Source organism: Biomphalaria glabrata, chromosome 8 (genome assembly GCF_947242115.1).
Source record: "Biomphalaria glabrata chromosome 8, xgBioGlab47.1, whole genome shotgun sequence".
Lineage (NCBI taxonomy): Eukaryota > Metazoa > Mollusca > Gastropoda > Planorbidae > Biomphalaria > Biomphalaria glabrata.
The window spans coordinates 12,502,640-12,518,482 of record NC_074718.1 but is presented as its reverse complement, the minus strand read 5'-3'; the positions used below and the strand labels follow the sequence as shown (position 1 = coordinate 12,518,482).

The 15,843-nt window shown below is 35.3% G+C and overlaps 1 protein-coding gene across 1 annotated transcript; it reads left to right on the top strand.

Moving 5' to 3' along the window:
* Nucleotides 1–701: 701 nt before the first annotated feature.
* LOC106080281 (alpha-amylase-like) lies at nt 702–15,507 on the top strand. Its single transcript, XM_056039514.1, has 12 exons — nt 702–821; nt 5,517–5,598; nt 7,438–7,571; nt 8,300–8,451; nt 9,589–9,783; nt 10,341–10,512; nt 11,244–11,383; nt 12,118–12,274; nt 12,999–13,171; nt 14,085–14,247; nt 15,035–15,188; nt 15,375–15,507. The coding sequence occupies exons 2-12, from the start codon at nt 5,559–5,561 to the stop codon at nt 15,407–15,409; spliced, it is 1,515 nt and encodes a 504-aa protein (XP_055895489.1). The 5' UTR covers nt 702–821; nt 5,517–5,558; the 3' UTR covers nt 15,410–15,507.
* The last annotated feature ends 336 nt before the right edge of the window (nt 15,508–15,843 follow it).

Sequence of the window (15,843 nt, the reverse complement as noted above, 5' to 3'; positions counted from 1 at the left end):
TTAATATATCAGAAGAGCGATTTGAGTTAGTGTTTTGATATTGTATTTTTAATTACAAAATGTACAGATTATTATCGATAATGACATTTTCTGCTTATAGTACATTTATTTATTTGTTTATACTAGACTAAAAGTTAGATCTAGACTATATCTAGATCCAAAAATATAATCCCAAATTCTAGATTAGAATCTAGATCTATATAGTACACAATCTGGATTAAGTCTAATTAGTTATCTATTTGCATAGTTAGTTTTTAAAATTAAATGATTCACTTTGAGAAATAAAAATTGTAGCCATTGCATCAGAACTTTGTAATGTCTTAAAAATCATGATGTTCGATTTTCCTATTTTCATTTTTTTCTTTTCTAGTTTCTGAGATCTAAACGGGTTGGACGGACGGACAGACGGTCCGACAGACTACACAAAACAGAAAGCGGCTATTCCCCTTTCGGTGGCAGCTAACAAATGGAGTGGGAAGCTTATAGAGCTGACACAAATGGTGAATAAGCATGGCACGTAACATCTAACAATAGCAGAACTAAGGTGTCAAGGTTATTAAGGAAGAAGGCAAAGAAAATGTGGCGAAACGTAGGCAGACGTGGATTCGAACCAGTGATCCGGACCCTTCGCCTACGCTTAACAGCGACAAGGCACCAAACCAACATCAACCTCCGCAGCGGGGACTGTAATGGATAGCAAGTGGGCGGTCTGTGCGTGCAATCACGTGGTCCAGGGCGTTGATGCGGGACCAAATAAGTATACTTGTTAAAACGCTCTTTCAGCACTAAATCTTCACACCTCATGTACGCTCTGTTATCAGGTAGCGCAATTATTTCTAATTAGGATGATACATAATATTGCTTTACTTTTGTAGTTATTACTTCTAGATTCTTAGAGATATGGTTAAACATAGACGAAAAAAAAAAAGTTGACATATATATTTGCCTATGTATCCAAGCTAACAACAATATGTACTCAACATAGGCAGTTCGTATTTCTTAATGTATTGTAAACATTTAGTAAACTTTTTGTTTTCTACGTGCTTACGTTTAATGTTGCCCAATTCTGCTGGAAAACAATTCAATACAACACAAATATTCAATCTCCAACAGTTATGAGCCCGCACGATTTCTCAAGACTTTAATCTTGTATTAATACAACTGTTCTCTCGAAGGCGAAAATCTAACCGTATTTTGTTCATAAATTCACTTTGTATCGTAAGTTAAAGTCTTTAACATAAACTTTTATAATTTCCTCTCTATAATCGTCCTCCCATGATTTCTGCTCTACAGGATAAGGTATTTTTTAAATTCATTTTTAGCGGCCCCCGAAAGGGGAAAAGACGCTATTAGTTTTGTGCGAAATGTCTGTCCGTCCGTCCCGTTTAGATCTCGTAAACTAGAAAAGATATTGGAAATCCGACATCACAATATTTTAGACCATTCAAAGTTCTGATGCAATGGCTACTTTTTTTTTTCTGAAAGCGAAAAATCTAATGTTTAAAATCAGTTATGCAAGCAGTTTTTTTAATGAGAAAAAGCTAATTAGTATGCATTATAAGTTAAACCTAATTTAAAATGAATACTAATCTTATGAACTTCATTTTACTGATCATTTGTTTTATTGCGGAATTTTTTTTTTTTTTTTTTTATTTTTTTTTAGGATTCGAATAAGAGATTGAGCCTTTTCAAAACAATTAGATCAATTATAAGACATCAGTTAGGCCAGGGTAGGCGCGGTGGCTGAGCGGTAAAGCGCTTTCGAACCGGGGGTCCCGGGTTCGAATCCTGGTGAAAACTGGGATTTTCAACTTTGGAACCTTTGGGCGCCTCTGAGTCCACTCAGCTTTAATGGCTACCTGACATTAGTTGGGGAAAAGTATAGGCGGTTGGTCATTACATGACACCCTCGTTAACCGTAGGTCACAAAAACAGATGAACTTTACATCATCTGCCCTATAGACCACAAGGTCTAAAAGGGGAACTAGTTAGGCCAGGTTCACATCTAACTTTACATTCACTTACACCTATATTTTGATCTGTGGGACCGTTGGGGCACTACACAAGATCTGTTAACCTTCTTTCTCCATTCTTATCACTCATTTATCTTTGATAAAATTTCATTTGGATGTTCTTTCTCAAAATATTGAAGCCGGGGGCCGATTTTGAGTTTGTGTTTCCACACAAACTGTCTTTTGTAACCTTGTTTTTCTTATTAAGTTATTGCATACTTTATGTAATATAAATCTGTGTTCGGTAGTTCTAAATTCGATTCTCTCTAAACCAGTGATGCCCAACCTAATTCGACCTGCGGGCTATTTTAATTTCCAAAACTCGTCTCGCGGGCCACATGATCGAAAAGTTACAAAAACTAAATGAAATTGTTCTGAACTATTTTACCAGAACCCCTTGGATTTAGTACTACATTCGTGTCATATTTGACACTTCATTTCTCTATTTAAAATGTTAGCAACAGTGTAGATGTCTTTAAAATCGACTCATCTTCATGTCTCTTTTGGTAAATATTCCCATCGATCCTCCAACGTCTAGTTGTAGTTAATCTATCTTTTATTCGTGGTCCAAAACAAGGATGCGCCATGTTTAATTTATAATGCTGATATATATGTTAATGTTGTTGTTTTTTTAAACAGCCACACTTTCTTTATAAAATAAAAAATGTTGGCTTATTATCATATTCCACACATAAAAAAAAACATAAAGATCCGCCCACTGGTCCTGTTAGATTCTACATTTCCTGATCATAGACGCACAAACATGAAAACATTTAAGGTCATGGTATCAATACATCAGAGAAAATATGAAAGTAAAGTAAAGTAGTAAAAATATTTTTTGCAATTTTTTTTTTTTTTTTTGGAGGGGGAATTTTCTCCACGTTGTGTCGAAGTTTCGGCGGGCCGGATAGAACCACGTCGCAAGCCGGATCTGGCCCGCGGGCCGTATTTTGGGCATCACTGCTCTAAACTATTGGCTATATATCTTTTTTCGTACTTTTCTAATACTATCCCTCTCCCAATACCCAACTTCCGGGTTCGCGTCCTTCAGGTGGTTTATTTGACACCACCTTACACTTGCAATACTGACGTGTGCAGACAAGACACGGCACTTTTTAAAAGCGTGGTCGAGAGGCCAAGTGCGCTTGAACTTGGCTTGGCTTAGCTACCTAGAAGGGGGCTCGAGGTTCGGCACCCGACTCGGGCAGAGTTGAGTTTACTGAGCGCCTAAAGGCAGCACGGAAAACCAACTCCTTAATATCCCCTCCCCCCGCCACTGGTCCACAAATGAGATTGGACCAAAAGCGCTCTGAGATTGCTATAAGCATGAAAGTAGCGCTCTATAAAAGATATAATAATAATAATAATAAATTATTGCAAAGCTTATAGCAGCTCACTCTGTCTTTCTGTTTGTCTGTCTGGTACAAAGATTAATTAAATTATTTCTCCAAGTTTCATCTTCATCCATGAATGGGAAGTTTGAGAAATAATGTGTACAATTTTTTTTTACCAGACAGACAGAGTGAGTTGATATAAGCTTTGTAAAAATTTAGTTAAAAAAACAAGGTTACAAAGACTATTTGTGTGGATACACAAACTAAACATTGGCCCTGGAAAAGGTCCGTTCAGGCAGGTAAAAAGGCAGGTTTCAAATATTTTCGGAAATAATATCAGAAACTATGAACTACAAACTATCAACAGCTACAACCCTACGTATTGAAAGTGTTGCTGATACTGTTGTATTGTTCGTTCGACTAACGACTTAATACCACAGGATACGGAGATTTATTATTATTTATTACATTGTTAATGTTGATAAAATGAACTGATAGTTATGAATCTATGAAGATATAGTTAAATCTGAGCCTGGCCTAACTGTGGTCTAACTGATGTTATTGAATGGTTAATTGTTTTTGTAAAAGGTCAAACTCTTTATTCAAAATCATTTTCTCTTTTAAAAAAAAATCCCTTTCTTTATATAGGCCCCCTATATCTTTGTTTGTATGGTGTTGTACTATACGTGTTTAAAATTATAGTCTGTTTATATGCATAATAAATAATAATAATCATCATCATCATCATCAAACTCCATTTAACTGAGGGCTTGAGAGGTTCAAATCCTCTCTTGCAAAAGCCCTGAACAGAGACTCTGCTGTTTTGCGTAGTGCATAAATGTCGCCATGCAGGTCGAGAATTTTTTATTTCCCAGACCTGTCGAGATGGAGATGCATAATACATAGATTTTTAATAAATAGATTTTTTGTAAATATTGTAGTTTGTATGACAGAAAGTTTTTAATTTGGTAATACAATTTTTTAACAATTTTTGACAAAAATTACAAAAACGTTTGCTTTATTGTGTTAATACTGTGCTTAATGGTCATGTCCATTACTAGTCACCTGTGTTTCTTTTTTACTATTAAGTGAATATTTTTAAAAAGGGTGTATTTTTATTTTAAAAAAACTGCTGGCATAGTTGATTTATTTAGTTTTTCGCATTCAGAAAAGACAAAAATAGCCGTTGCATCAGATTTTTGAAAGATATAAAATATCATGAAGTCGGATTTTTCAATATCTTTTTTAAGTTTACAAGACCTAAACGGGACGGACCAACGGACGGACAGACCACATATGACTAATAACGGCTATTCCTATTTCGGGGGCCGCTAAAAAGAGAAAGATTGGGAGATTTTTCTTAATAAACAGATAAATTAATGTCCAGGACGCTATATTGAAAGTTCACTGTTACCAACTCAATAAATGATACAAACTAAAGAGATTATAAATTTAATTTTACATTGCTTAAAAGTACGTAACAAATTAGTTTTAACGTTTTACAATACATCAGTGATCAATGCTTCTTTTATTCTATACACCAAAAAATAATCTATGTTTAGTTGTCCCCCATAGATGAAAATGTAAAATAAGGAATAATTTTAACGAAGGCAAACTATTAGTAAGTGTAGAATTTAGTCCTTGACATGTCTTAAACCTGGGATCTTCTCCTGTGGAACAAACCTTTGTAGCACTTCAATACATCTTTAATTAGTTTTCCCTGGCACAATTAACATAGCTCTCCATTGTAAGGGCCCTCCTTAAGTAATGTTTTTGCAAGCTAATTTTCTTTTTGGGGGTAGCGATTCGCGCAACAAAGTTTCCCCATAGCGGTCTGAGACCATCCCGCTGTACCTCTAGGTAACGTTGTCCTGCCTAATTATCTTCAGGCCACCTTATATCATGACTGATTTTAAAATATATAATTATTTTCTTTGAGTTGGTTACCTGTCGGAGTACTGTTTTCTTTAAACTATTTACTTTACTTTGTTTAAATTAATTTACAAAGTCATAACTCACTAAGCAGACCAACACAGGACAGCAACATTGACACTTTTTTACTAAGTCAATTACTAATTACATACACTTATACATACAATTCAAAGAAATAAAAAAATCACTTTGTTATGGCAATATAACACAAAGGATCCATTGTCTGTTTAAACTCTAGGCAGACCCAGGTTGTCATTTGATTTGAGCAAAGCTATCAACAATGATTTCTCATGTATTACTGGTGACGTTTTTTCACTATGGTAAGTTATAACTGTTTACATTAGCTCTAAGCAAGCCTCGTTTTGACAAGCGTTAAAAACAACAACAAAAAAGCAAAGCAATAGAAAAAAGAATACTTTAAAATCAAAGCTTGCCTAAACGGAAAGAAACGCTCTTTACTGCCATTTACTTTAAATTACAGGGTTTAACTTACTTTTCGCTATATAGCAAATGTAACTAATTTTCTAATTGATAAACTAATTGGTTAATTAATGGATAGATTCTCGTATTGTCCTCAACTATCAAATAATTATGCAAACTTTCGACTTGATCCGAGAATGGAAAGTGGAAGACAAAAATGTTAAAACGTTTTAAGGGGATGAAATCCATATATACTACCAAATCTCTTATTAAGTGCATTTAATCAACTTATTTCCATATCAAGCAAAGTAATTTATCAACAACAATTTACTAATTAGTATTTTTTTTTATTGATTTGTGTCTTGTTAGGTTCAACCGTTGAAGGATTAAGTGTGCAAAGTTTGATCTTGATCCGAGAAAGTTCTGAGAGAAAAAACATGCTCAGACTTTTACCAGACAGACAGACAGATGGACTTGATATAAGCTTTCTAAAAAATAAAGTGAATCAAGTTTGCGAATAGGAGAAGTAAATAAAAATTTAGATGTTCTTGTAGGCTGGGCTCTTATTAGAGATAATCTTCCATCTTCTGTCAAAATGTTCCAACATCAAGCGTTTCAAATAGCCTCTAAAAAACAAAGTCAAAAGTTACTATAAAGATTATTTCAGCTCACTCTGTGTGTCTGGTAAAAATCTTGTACACATTATATCTCCAATTCCCCATTCTTGAATCAAGTTGAAATTTTGCAAGTTACTCAATGTCCACGACAATACATTAATCAAAAAAAAATTAACAAATTAGTTAATTAACTAATGGTTACTTTTGTTTCATTTAATAAGGGAGATACTTCTGGCGGTATTAAGAGATACAGGAAGTAATTGTGCGGTTCTCTCCCATATTTTAATTTCTTTGTTTTTAATTTTTGGATTCAGAGACATCCAATGCTATTATGAGAGTTTCCCTCTCCATGGTATTTTCGTGACACATCTGTGACGCTCCTTAGCAAAAACTTTACCATTGGGAAACCATGCATCTTATCAAATCAACTAGACATTGACATGGTAGTTTGAAAATGAAAAGATGATGAGTGATGTATCAAATAGATCTTAGCTAGCTACTAGGTAGACTTCATTATTATAGAAACTCAACGTGAGGAAGCGCTTGAGAGGCCAGAATTTAAACATAGAAACACTTGCAGCAGTGCGCAATGCACGTGCGCCAAACAAAGCCGGTGACAGCAATCATTATAAAAGGCCTCAACACTGACTTACGGCAATGCTACGTCGTAACCGGTAAACAGTTTAGACCAATAGCTCGTTGCCACGTCACAGGTTAGTGTTTAGGCCTTCTGTAACGAGTGGTCTTCCTTCCACGTTAGGCTTGATCCTTGCATAGTACGAACCAATGAACATGAGCCGTTCTTCAACGTGCTGTAATAGCTTTTCAGGCCTTGGAAATCTGCACATTAGGTTCGTCCGGTCTGGGTTCCTGATGTACTCACTTACTTCACAGGCTTAAGACTTGCACTTGTTAGCTGTGGTTTATGAAAGATAATCACCGCCATATGTAACTCGAACTAGAAATAGAAGTCTCATTATGCTACAATGTTCAGAGAATATTCAGTTTGTGAATAAAATAATAAAATAAAAATTTTAGATCAGTTTAGATTACTTATTTAGGACTCTAATATAATGTTAAAACATATAATCACCAACCTATATAAATATACGCTATCATCAGCCCTTTCGGCCTACACTGACCCTCACTGTATTGGGGGCAGAGACGGTATTGTCCATCTATTTGAATGGAAATGGAACGACATAGCCGCCGAGTGTGTGAGATTTCTTGGACCATATGGATTTTGTGGTGTCCAGGTAAGGCAACATAGCATTTTTAATACCTTTATAATGGTTTGATTGAACTAGAGAAAGTAATTTATATTCTTCACTTGACGAAAGCTGTCCTTTGCTTAGCGTCCTTGATATTGCTTAATTTGTCTAATTATTTCAAAATCTCTCTCACGCTTCCTGTTTTCTCCAATTCCTCTCATCAGCTTGCAAACTATTCATGCTTGGAAACTGAAACCTAGAACCTGGACTCGGGTTACAAAAGGAGCTCAGCTCTAATGTATAATGCTTTAATGTATATCTTCAGGACAAAAGTAGTTAGTTAATCGGTCATACTCTGATAAGTCTGTTTTGGACGTTATAATTTTTTTAAATATTATAATCATCTTAGAATTAAAGTAGGTCTATTTTGAAACTGATTGATTTAAAAGTTTAAATAAATATATTATTAGATCTACATTATAATACAGAGATGTCAGCTTTCAACTGGCTTTTTTTTTTCGCATTTTATTGTGTTTTTTTTTTTTTGTGTTTCATTGAAATACTTGTTTACTGATTGTCTGATTTTGCTAGTTACATTCTCTAGCACACTTGGTCTCTAAAAATGAGATCAAAATCTTGTTGATTAGTTGTTTGCCCGATAAAGAATGAAAGCTTAGATCATAATACATTTAAACAAATTGTTTAGACTGCTATTGTTAACTCTAAGGTAGAAAAATGGAAGTGAATTATGAGGTTATATTTCGTTATCCCAGACCTCACCAGCAAATGAAAACAGAATTATCACCAACCCTTACCGTCCTTGGTGGGAGCGCTATCAACCCGTCAGCTACAAGATTCATACCAGGAGCGGCTCTGAGGATGAGTTCCGTAACATGGTTGAGAAGTGTAACAACTCTGGGGTTAGGTAGGTTCCGACATACATTTTTTCATTACATTTAAAATAAAAAGGTCAATTCGTTTTTCATTAAAATATTTCATGCCAGTTGCTTGTCTGAGAAGCTATATAAAGGACAGTTTACATTGGCGATTTTACCAGAAGGGGTTCCGAACAAGACATTTTACAATATAAGAAACTATGTTGGGACAACTCGGGTTACGTAGAGACTTTCTTTTTGACACATTTTTTGTATCGCGCTTTCTTTTTATAATAACGCCTGTTTGCTATAAACATGAGATGTAGTGGCCGAGTGGTAAAGATGATAGTTACCAAAAAATGAGGAATTGATGAATCTTGAGTTCTAATCCAAATGAAATTTAAAAGTTTAAGGTTTTGGGATTTTAAGACACCCCGGACTTTACCCATCTCTAGTGAGTATCTGACTTCAGTAAAGTAGCTGATCACTGTGCTGGCTACCTGCCACCGTCATTTTTTTTAGGCTAAAGAGACAGACGTACATGATATACCAGTGGTTTTCAACGGGGGCAAAAACGCCCCCCCCCCAAAGGGTCGATTTCATTTAAATGGGCTGTGAGGGCGCGCTGGCCCAAAAACTGGCGCGGTGATGTACTGGACTCAAATGGGGCTAACAGAGCTGAAAGAAGCAACTGGAGATGCTCTGAAGCAAAACGAATAAATATCTTTCTTCCAGAGTAACGGTGATCCATCTGAGGTACATAATTTATAATTAGTTCTGCTTCTAGTTTATGAACAGAAACAACGTTTAATGATTGTTTTTTACTTCGGAAATTCTACAATTTAAAAATTCTACAATTAAAAATTCTACAATTAAAAATTCTACAATTAAAAATTCTACAAATAAAAAGTCTAAAATTAAAAAATTCTATAATTAACAAATTCTACAATTAAAAGAAAAAAAACCCTGTTATATACTGTGCCTCAAGGAACTCAAGTTCCTGAAAGGGTTAGCTACCTTTTTTTTCTTTAAAATATGACAATAATACAAGTCTTTTTGCTTGTAGATGAAAATCTAGCATAATTTAGTGACTTCATGTAGAAAATTTGTTTAATTAAACAAGAGTCTAATTAACTAAAGTACATTGCAGGTTCAATATTATTGTGTCTGGTATTATTTGTAATTAGAATTTACGTCGATGTCGTCTTTAATCACATGACCGGGGCTGGAGGTCAAGGTTTTGGCACGAAGGGAACTTTCTACGATGGAGACAACCTTCATTTTCCGGGAGTTCCCTACGGTCCGACGGACTTTAACGACGGAAGTTTGTGTCATTCTTGCGACATGAATATCCACAGCTACGACAACGTTGAGGAAGTCAGGTGAGCGTGGTCCAGTTTTTAAAATTAATTATACAAAATATTGAAGGAAAATTTTATTTTCCACTTTTTTAAAGCCGATACACTAGCTACTGTGCCAGCAAAGTGCTTATGAAAATAAAAGGTCTCAGAGTTATCTATTGTTAGTTTCAAACTTTTAATCGACGACCTAATTCTCTAGACAAAGTGTAAAGGGGGCTAATTCAACTTATATATCTACCACAACATCTGTCAAGTACAATTTCTGTATTCTTGTTCGATAGCAAGCAAAATAATTCATTACCAACAATTAATTAAATAATTGGTTACTTCTTTTTTTTATTCTTGTTTTGTCAGGTACAAGAAATAATTGTACAAAATTTCAACTAGATCCGAGATTGGGTGTTGGAGAAAGTGTTTAAAAAAAAATTCCGCAAGACAGACAGACAAAGTTTACATATGCTTTGGAAAAATGTACTTAGTTCTAAATCTTAAAGCTTCATTATTCTTATCTATTTCTTTGTTTTCACTTGGCATTGGTAACTAGTTCTCAATCCTGAGGTGTCTAATCTATTCTACAGAAATTGTCGTCTTAGCGGACTTCTAGACTTAAAGCTGGGCAAAGACTACGTGAGAGATGAAGTGTCCGGCTATCTGAATCGCCTGGTTGATTTCGGAGTGGCCGGATTTAGAGTGGACGCCGCAAAACACATGTGGCCTGGGGATCTGATAGAACTTTTTAATAAGGTCAAGGTTAGAGGAATTGATTTTTTTTTATTGTCTTTAAATAAATTAATAACATACAGTGTTGTTGTTGTTGTTTAAATCAATTCCATCTTTTTTTAAGTTGATGGTGATTTATAGTATGATATTCTTTTTATTCCTTTTAATACTACGTTATTGCAATGAGTCCATCCAGTGTGCACTGCACAATCAAGGTCTTCTATTGACAGTCCATCCAGTGTGCACTGCACAATCCAGGTCTTCTATTGACAGTCCATCCAGTGTGCACTGCACAATCAAGGTCTTCTATTGACAGTCCATCCAATGATATTACATGGGGACTGGAACTTCATGTTTACTAAACACTGCTCAATTTCTAGGAAAAATATGTACAGCTTTTTTCGAATTACCGGTCCACCCAGTTTTTAGCCACAACCCAAGAAAATACTGCGAGCTGATAAATAGCAAAAAGAAATTCCCATATTGGGTATAGAAAGTGCCTCTAAAAGACACAATTAAATATCAATCCTGTAATAAACATGCGCAAAAGTATAAGACGGCTTTGTGCAAAATGCTTGTGTTCATTGCCTAAACTCGAATGATAATAATAAAACAATGATTAAAGAAATGAAACTAATTTTTTTTTAAAAATTCCTTAACAAAGTTTTCCAGAAAAAAAGTCATGTTGACAAATCAATAATAAAATTAATGTCTATATGTATGCTTCTTTAAGTTTAATAAGTGTGTGACTTATATCAAAGGATCTCCCAAATGGAGGGCGCCCATTTGTGTATCAGGAGGTTATAGACCAGGGATGGGAAGCTATCAAAGCCGAGGAATACTTAGCTACTGGCAGAATTCTCAACTTTAAATTCGGACTGCAGTTGGCCAATGTTTTCAGGTCAGTACTTATACCTACAATAATATAAATCTAAATCAACAAAATTAAACGAGTTTTAGGTGGTTGAGCTTATGCCCACTGATAAAAAGCGAATTTAATCAAGTACGAAGGATTTTTCAATAATTATGTAAGTTGCATGTTGCTGAGCATCTATTGTTTAGTCTTTCGACATTTGCTAATAGTTTCTTCATCATTTGCTGTGTGGTCTGTTATAATAAGCTATTATCTATTCAGCCTCTATATTTGATATTTCAGCATCTGCTTTGTGATTTTGGCAGCCGCAATTTTGTCTTTCTGCATCTTTATTTTGATCTTTTAGCAATTGTTGTTTGGTCTTTCTGTATCTTTAGTTTGGTCTTCAGCAACTGTTGTTTGGTCTTTTTGCATCTTTAGTTTGGTCTTTCAGCATCTATTGTTTGGTCTTTCTGTATCTTTAGTTTGGTCTTCAGCAACTGTTGTTTGGTCTTTCTGCATCTTTAGTTTGGTCTTTTAGCAACTGTTGTTTGGTCTTTTTGCATCTTTTATTTGGTCTTTCAGCATCTGTTGTTTGTTTTTTCGACACCAGTGATTTAGATTTCCAATATTTTTTTGTGTAAATAGTCTGTATCTCTTGTTTACCTTTTTAGCATCTTCTTTTTAGTCTTTTAGTATTAGTTTCTTAGTCTTTTGTTTTGTTTTGTAAGCTGTCCAGAATGCTTACATTATATTTAAAATATATTCATCTTTCCCCACAGACGTCAGAACCCCATGATGTTTCTGAGCAGCTGGGGCACTGGCTGGGGCATGTGGGAATCTGACAAAGTGGTCAACTTCATTGATAACCATGACAACCAACGAGGTCACGGTGGAGGTGGAGGCGTTCTGACACACTGGGAGCCCAAACCTTACAAGGTACATCATTATCTAACACTTCTCTCTGTTTTACTAGCTAAACTCTTCCTTTTTTTCCCTTTCTTTTTTTCGTTACATTTTCTCTCCTTTATGCCTTTAATACATTGCTTTATAAAAAGAAACAGAAAGATCTAAGGTATCACATACAAGGAAGGCACCAGAAACGAAGAGAATAAAAACAAGATTAATACATCGATTGGACCCCACAATGGCCTGCTAACTACTGACAAATACGTAAACGAAATCTCTATGGCTATATTACTAAGTCCTCAAGTCTCGCAAAGACCTTTATTTAGGGATCAGTGTTTTCCTCTGACTCTCTCTAGCACTCTTCTTCTTCTCTCTTACTCACTCTCTCTCTCTCTCTCTCTATATATATATATATATATATATATTTGTGTATGACTATATATGTCTCTGTCTCTCTGACTGTATCTCTCCTTTTATCTCTATGTCTCTCTGTGGGCCAGACTGTAAGCTAATGTCAGAAACCTATTTTGAAACCAAGTCCCACACCTATATTTAAATGAAAATCTTGACACAACTATCGCACCTAAAACGGATAACCTAACACTGTAAGGACTACATTTTATGATCTTTGGATATAGAAACGCAACTAAACCCATATACAATTACAAAAACTACAAAATGAGCATTTAAAGCTTGAAAGATATATTGAAAATGATTATTATGACATGGATAAAATCTTTTATGTTTAAATTAGATGGCCACTGCCTTCATGCTGGCCCATCCCTATGGCATGCCTCAAATAATGAGCAGCTTCGAGTACAACAGGGCCAACAATTACGAGGGGCCACCACACAACAGCGACATGACCACGGCCAGCGTCCAGATTAGCGGCATGTCCTGCACCAACGGTTGGAGCTGTGAGCATAGGTAGGTGGTCAATCAAATGGTTAGATTACAAATTTTATTGTTGTAAGGTTGGGGATTCGTTTGGTCCAAGGATCCCAGGTAAAGACATGCACGCGATCAGAAGATGGAAACAAATTCTTTTCATATACATTATATAATGTATTCCTAAAGTACTTTATCCATTGAGAACAAGAAGGAATAATTGAATAATTTTATCCTATTCAGTTCCTTCCCCATATCTGTTGTACCGTTGGGGCACCACACAAAATATGTCGACTGTCTTTCTCCATTCTTCTTTGTCTTTGATGTGGATAGAATATTTAATAGCAGGCCCGTCTATTCTTTTATATTGTTTTCTCATTTCTTTCTCTGTCTGCCTCTTCTTCTTTTTCTGGTACTGTTCCCAGAAGGAAGATCTTTGCAAGTCCGAAGACCGTGTAATATGGCTTTAGAATTTTATAGTTAGCAGGTCATAGTGGGGTCCAATAGCTGTAATAAACCTGTCTCTAATCTCTTCGTTTTTATGCGGTCTTTGTATGTGATGTCTAGTATCTTTCTATAGCATTTCAATTCCATTTCTAGGATCCTCCTCTCTTGTTCTGCAGTCAGTGTCCAAGACTAGTTAGTATTTGACATTTATTAACAACTAGATCAACTTTTCTGCAAAAGACAAAAAATTTCACCTATCATACACTCACAATGGTATAGTTTGCGTTAATGGTATAGTCAGCGTCATGGGTGCTTTAGTATGTAGGTCACAACGAGTTTAGAATAGCCTCGTAGTATACTACATCTTCCCGTGATTCCTTTAGTTGCTAAGCAACCACGACACAGACGCGAACTTGAGCCTGTTGATAGTTAGACTTGGAGGTTAGTACAGTTACAGATATAACGTTACAATTCGTTACAATGTCAAACACTGGTTTCATTACAGATGGAGACAGATCTACAACATGGTCGGCTTCAGAAACATGGTCTCTGGTACTGCGCTCAACAACTGGTGGTCAGGCGCTGACTATCAAATTGCGTTCTCCAGAGGCAACAAAGGTTTCATTGCCCTAAATCTGGAAAGTTTTGACATCAATCAAAATGTACAGGTCAGTGAAACAGTCCAAGAATACATCTCTCAGTTTTTTTAATAGTAGCCCTCTTTAGTTCGTGAATGTTGGCTGAAAACAAATGAGACTATAGAGACACATAGCAAGAACATCAATGTACCTTAGTGTTAAAGAGCAGTTTGTTAGGAGAATGCTGAGTGGAGGTATATCCGTTGGAGTAAGTCTCGAGCTAGATCCATGTGGAGTCCGTTATTCAAATAAATCATGGAACAAGGAGGCAAGAAAAAGAAACTGCACTCACTCTCTTTATTTTTTCTCTCTCTCTCTTTTTCTTAATCATACTCTTCCCTACTCTTTCTCTCTCTTTCTTTCTCTTTTTCTTCTTTTTTTTAAATCTCTCTTTTTCTTTCTCTCTCTCTTTCACTCTCTCTTTCTGTCACTCTTGGTCTTTGAATCTCTTTCTTTGGCTCTCTCTCTTTCTCTCTTTTTTTTTTCTCTTGATGTCGCTCTCGTTCTCTTTTTTCTCTCTTTCTTTTCTAACTAAAGATCATTTCAAGACCAATTCGATGTAAACTTAGCACGTTTAACTAACGGATACCAGAAATTAATATGGCTTGCATAATGGCAATGTTTTGTTGTTTTTTTAAATACATTTTATTTCCCAAAATTAATATGTGTGTGTGTGTGAGTGTGTGTGTGTGTGTGAGTGTGCGTGTTGTAATCAATCAGTATCTTGGTAAAAAAAAAATTTTAAAAAGTTTTAAAGGAACTACATTATTATTGTATTTAAGAAAAAAAATGTAGTTCTTAATTTCAAAATCCTCAGACTGGTCTCCCTGCTGGAAGGTACTGTGACGTCATCAGCGGTGACATTGACAATGACAGATGCACGGGCAAGACGGTAGAGGTGTACAACGACGGTACCGCCCATATCAATGTCTGCTCAAACTGCGACGACCCGGTCCTGGCCATTCACGTTGGTAAGTTTTTCGATTGGTGCTCTCTGAAATGCTATAAACGTCACAAGCCAATCTGGCAAATGCTTAGATTTTTTAAACTAAAAGTAAAAATCAGTGTTAAAAGTAAAAAGCAAAATTGTATTTAACCAAAGAACTACAAAATATTTATACGTGTGTTATTTCTTATTTAAATCTTATACATTCCAGGCGCTAAGATTGGATCACCCCCAAGACGCTTTTAAACCCAATACAGAAGTTTTCAAGTAGAAATCAATTTTTTTACATTTATTTTATTTATTGATGTATTTAGAATAAATAAACCAAAGTATTTACACAAAAATGCAAATGTTGGTTTTTTTATATAAAGGAGTGTAGATTATTTTTTTAAATTAATATATCCTCTATAAGGTTGTAATAGCTGGACACTGAACTCTGAGGCTGGAAGAAGAATTCAAGATTTTGAGTGTAAATGCTACAGAAAAAAATGATGGGTATCAGATACCAGGAAAAGAAACAAATGAATTTGCACTTTTACAGTTCAATACTTTTAGAAATTAAACGCAGTACAGAATCGCAAGCCTTTTAGAACTGGAATTTATAATAGAGTTGCAGTCAGTTGCATGCCTACAAACCCACGCATCAAATAAGACATTGAGAAAATCAAAGACTCAAACCT

Excerpts from the sequence above, each read along its gene's own strand:
- LOC106080281 (XM_056039514.1), top strand. The coding sequence starts at position 5,559 with ATGATTTCTCATGTATTACTGGTGACGTTTTTTCACTATG. Across the intron at positions 5,599-7,437 it reads GGTGACGTTTTTTCACTATG|CCCTTTCGGCCTACACTGAC; the intron begins GTAAGTTATAAC and ends CGCTATCATCAG. Across the intron at positions 13,172-14,084 it reads GGTTGGAGCTGTGAGCATAG|ATGGAGACAGATCTACAACA; the intron begins GTAGGTGGTCAA and ends GTTTCATTACAG.